This window comes from Leiobunum rupestre, chromosome 4, assembly GCF_980474605.1.
Source record: "Leiobunum rupestre chromosome 4, qqLeiRupe1.1.hap1, whole genome shotgun sequence".
Lineage (NCBI taxonomy): Eukaryota > Metazoa > Arthropoda > Arachnida > Opiliones > Sclerosomatidae > Leiobunum > Leiobunum rupestre.
In genome coordinates, this window is record NC_143387.1 from 63,487,275 (window position 1) to 63,492,400 (window position 5,126).

Here is a 5,126-nt window from a genome sequence, read left to right on the forward strand (position 1 = left end):
ATAGGCCCTTTTATAAAATAAGCTACGTTTGCTGAACTTGCTTTTCTCTAGCTCATTCGTCACGAAATACGTAAAAGTTCAGTTCAGTTTATGCTTAACAACAGGGTGCCTCGTCGAATTAACTCTTATGTTCAGGGCTTTTCTTAGTAAAACGTCATCGATACGTCTCACGTGATGCAGCAGCACCGTTAAATCAAGAAGGCCAATGTTACTTTATTAGAAAGGCTTATTGGTGCTATTGAACAAAATAATTGGTCCCTGTCTAGACAACAAATTGATTATTCAGTGGATCACAACCAGACCTTAAAATAGAAATATGTTATAGTCCAAATAAAATTTAGTTTAAATTATTAGAATGGGTGATAGAAATTACTGCTAAGTTCGGTATAATTTGAACAGTTAAAGGTTGGAAAAGCGCCATTGAAACCTAGACGTTTTGTTCATACGGCGGTCCCTTAATCTCTGTTTAACTAAGCTTTAATAGATTAGTAGTATGTTACTCGGGTAACGTTGAAAATCGGCGACGTATGACGTAATAGTCTGTCTTATATTTTGATATTACAGTCTGTATTTTCGTAATGGCTGTGAAAATAATATATTTTTATTTAAACATCTGCGTAACTCCCAGCAGGCGCAGGATAAAAGGCATATAGCTCGGATAAAATACAATGGCTTGGATATAGCGTGACCCTCAAGGATAAAAATGATATATAAAGTTTATTATACGTGTTCAAAAACAAAGTGAGGTTAGTGTTTCGTGGTAAAAGCCAAGTGAAGGAGATTTCATCTCAAAGTCGCTAAGCCTCGACGTTTAACAGTGATCATCGTAAAAGTGTCGTGACACTCGCGTCTATCAAATGCATTTGAGTTACAATGTAATTTTGGCCTCCATTATCATCGTACTCTACGCTCATTTCCTGGTGAGACAATCGGTCGACGCTCAACTTGAATCGGAAGGTTCGGCTGGCGGGGCTGGGCTCAAAGCCAATGTCTCCGGCTCTGGTGGCGGCGTGGACGCCTCAGTGACTATCGGACCCACTCCGGCTCCTGCTCCAGCCCCTGCTCCTATTCCCGCTCCGGCTCCAACTCCAGCGCCTGCTCCTATTCCCGCTCCTGCTCCTCCTCCAGCTCCTGCTCCTATTCCCGCTCCTGCTCCAACTCCAGCGCCTGCTCCTATTCCAGCTCCTGCTCCTATTCCCGCTCCTGCTCCTATTCCCGCTCCTGCTCCTACTCCAGCTCCTGCTCCTATTCCCGCTCCCGCTCCTACTCCTATTCCCGCCCCTGCACCTATTCCCGCTCCCGCTCCTATCCCCGCCCCTGCTCCTATTCCAGCACCTGATCCTACTCCAGCGCCCGGACCTGTCCCTAATAAGGGTCCAAAACCGGCGCGCAAACCAGCTCGTGATCCGAATTTGGAGTTTGTGACCAACGTTCCAATTAATCGGCAAAGAAAACAACCGCAGCAGAATGGAAACGGCAGCAGTAAGGCTCCGGCAACTCCCGCCATTAAGATTCTTCGAAGATTGTTAACCAGTATGAAGAATTTATTGAACAAAACCAGTCAAAGTTTGCAACAAGCCAGAAAAAGGACTTTTAGAGTTGGGTACGTCCCAGCGTCGGCTATTAGGTATCCGAATGTAGGTTAGTTAGGTCACACGTTCCTTTAGGATATATCTTATTATACTAGTAAACAAATAAATTGTAAATAATTTAATTTATTGCTCAGAGTTCGAATAAAAATGCTTTTATTTTATAGCAAACAATTTTTACAAGGATATTGTTTTAATTTAGTTATTTTTAAACTGCGTTTTGGACTATCCAATCTCTGTACGAAGTGACTCGAGCGTAAACACCAGGATATCCTGGTTCGGATAAATAAATGATTTAATTTATTAATTAAATTAATTAGCGCCATCCCTAGCCTAGAAAGTGTAACATGCTCCATCATTAAATTTAATTTAATAAAAATATTATAATATAATTAAACAATGTAAATTTAATTCAATCACGATAATTAAATTATATTAATTTATTAACATATTTTAAGGGCAGTTAATTTGTTTTTAAGTGTGTTTAAGCTGTTCTTAAGGGCAGTTGCGCTGTTTTAGATGTTTTTACGGCGGTTGCGCTTTTTGAAGTGCGTTTAAGTGGTTCTTAAGTTCAGTTGCGCTTTTGTAAGGGCAATTATGCTGTTCTTAAGGGTGGTTTCGCTTATTAAATGGCGTTTAATCTATTTTAAGGGCATTGAAGCTGTTTTAAGGGCAGTTGCGCTTTTTGAAGGGCGTTTAAGCGGATTTCTAAATGTCGTTACGGTATTTCAGGAGTGTTTAAAGGGGCTCCAAAGTTCGGTGGTCAAAAAAAAAGAAAATTGAGCATGCTTTACATCCCCCCCAACCCCTCACTCGGCCTTGGCAGAGGCGGGCAGAGTCAACCGTAAATTTCGCACTTTACTGACTTTACACATTTTGCCACCGAACTTTGGAGCCCCTTTTAGCGGTTTTTAATGGAATTTTACCTGGCTCGGCACATCCAACTCCCCAAGAGGTAACTCCAAATTGGTACCAGGAACCGTCTTCCATTTGGCATTGAAGAGGTCCACCGGAATCACCCTGTTGGAAGGAAATAAGGTAAAACTCGTTAGAGGGCTGCCAAAAACAAAATACTAAATGCGCCTGGTTGAGTTATTCCAAAAGTCTGATAAGACTTCATACAATGTAGTCTTATCAGACTTTTGGTTATTCATATTCCAAAAATACGATTTTCATATTTGGTTGCTGTCATTTAATCCGGATTTTTAGTTTCGATTTAAATTAATGTTTTGGTTACCAGGAGCCCAGCTAGTAAGTAGGAGAGTACAACTGCCGTTTCGTTGTATGACAGCGCGTTACGTCACGATAATAGTTAAGTCCGTAGCGCCATCTGTTGAAGGTAACAAAAGACATAGTACCCATGCACTACCTATTGTCTAAATATGTGCTAAATTCCTAATTTAAAATAAATAATATAAAATAAATAATAAAATAAAATAAATAAATGCTAAATTCCTGTCAACAATGAAAATTGAGATAATAATTATAAAAAATTATTTCTAAGCTTTAAGCCTTTCATCATTGAAGTCGGTCATAGCCAACCTTCATACTCCCATATTGATAAACTCCTGATATTATTGAAAAAATTTCCGAATTGTTAAATAAATAAAACTCCATTTATCAAGGAATGGACTGATCTTGCAAAAATTATCTATTTGGGTTGTCCAACCTTTGAAATTTTTTAGGTATGAAATAAAAAAGTTGATTGTTATTTGGAAACAATAACATAGCTTAATACAACGTTGAATTCGTTTTACCACTCTCAGAGTACTCTGAGAAAGTTAAAAACATTTCCGATTTCATTAGAAATGGAAAACGAAACTCAATCCGAAAGCGCTTTGAGAAAGTAAATGGAATTCGCCAGTATTTAATAACTATCCCCTCTCCGCAGTAGCTACTCTATCGCCATCTAGTTTAGTTTTGGTGAGTTTCCCAAAACCGATTTTGTTATTTCTTTCGAGGATTTAATTAAGTTTACCTGGCAGACGGATTTTCCACCTTCATCGTAACCGGCGCAGATCATACCGGTGGTAACTGGGTGAATGGATTTGTAAGCGTTGACGCAAGTGTTGTGTTCCAAAACTGGTACGTTGACCTTCTGGAGAATGTTAGGACTGGTTCCCTCTGGACAAAAATATTATTATTTTAGAAACATATAGCCAAGCAACGAACCCCCGTTTTAGTGGCTTACGGTAGCGAGTGTGTCCCCATCCGGTGGCGGTGCAAAGGCGTCCATCGACGTCCATGTCCTTCTCGGCCAAACAGATCGGGCTCAAGTGTTTCTCGGCTCCGGCCAAGTTCAATTTTCGGCTTAATTTCAACAAGGCTACGTCGTTGGTGATGGCTTTGTTGTCCCATTGAGGGTGCTTGAGGATCTGCGTACCCAAATTAATTAATTCAATTGTATTAACGCTGATAGTATAACGTCGTGGTTTTTAGTATGCCCCCTAACCTTGGTGATGGTAACATCGACTTCGGTGCCGTCGTTGACCTTGGTGTTATGTTCTCCCAAACGTACGACGTAAGAGCTGGGGCTGGAGTAGCTGTCCACGCAATGGGCAGCGGTTAAAACCCATCCGTCGTTGATCAGGGATCCACCGCAGATGTGCTGGGCTCCCAACCAGGTCTTCAATCGAAGAGAAATTTGCCAAGGCCATTCTCCCTTCTCGGCGTTAAGGCCGCCTACAATACGCCAGGGGGCCTCGCCCACTTTGGCCTTTTGCCCGCATTTCTGGGCTGCGATGTTACGAACGTTGTCCTTTAGTTTAGAACTTCTATATAAAACAACGTTGCCAGTTGACGTACGATAATTATCGAACACGTAGTAAATTTCGACTCAATTTTTAGTACGTTCGATAATTTAAACGTTTTACTAAGAATACGATGGGGTATACAGGATACTTTAGTGGAAAACTAATTTTTATATACACGATTTTTTTCAATTTTCAATTTTAATTTTTTATGTTACGTTATATTAAGTTATGTTATAATTTTTGATTACATAACATCAACCAATATTTCAACGAAATACATTTTTTTTTTTCTAAAATCTATAATTTTCTTGCTTTGGTACGATAATTTTGTTTTCAGGACTTGGCAACGCTGCTATAAAGACAAAACAGTACTTACCGTAAACTGCGGCGAAACAAAGACACAAAGCGAATACGAGCGCCGTTGAAGCCATCTCGAGGATATGTACTTAGGGGTAAACCCAACCCAGCTTATATACTCGGTTATAATCTTGAAAGACCGATTAGATAAGCTACCCGTAATCCATTTATACGGCTTTAAATGGAATTGAGGGCTAATCCTCTTCTCTTTCTAAGCCTAAAATGTTTTAAATCTCTCGTCTAATCTCTTAAAACGTCTTTACGGCACCTTTATTACCTTATACGAGGACTCTGTATTGAAAACGTCAGTGCTTTTATTTGGAATATTTCGTTTATTGTATTCTTCTCATTTACATTCAGGATGTGAAAATTCCCTTTTAACCATTTCTGAGGTTGTAACGTTGCCCTTGGTTTGCCGTCGTTAAAT

General features: G+C 39.8%; 1 protein-coding gene across 1 annotated transcript; it reads right to left on the minus strand.

Annotated features, from left to right (window-relative positions):
* Nucleotides 1-1,728: 1,728 nt before the first annotated feature.
* Nucleotides 1,729-4,805, minus strand: LOC149948727 (trypsin-1-like). The gene is made up of 6 exons (XM_090173846.1): nt 4,719-4,805; nt 4,042-4,325; nt 3,781-3,964; nt 3,568-3,713; nt 2,516-2,609; nt 1,729-1,862 (listed from the first exon to the last, which is right to left on the minus strand). Exons 1-6 carry the CDS (start codon nt 4,771-4,773, stop codon nt 1,798-1,800), a joined length of 828 nt encoding a protein of 275 aa, XP_090029972.1. The 5' UTR covers nt 4,774-4,805; the 3' UTR covers nt 1,729-1,797.
* Nucleotides 4,806-5,126: the final 321 nt, after the last annotated feature.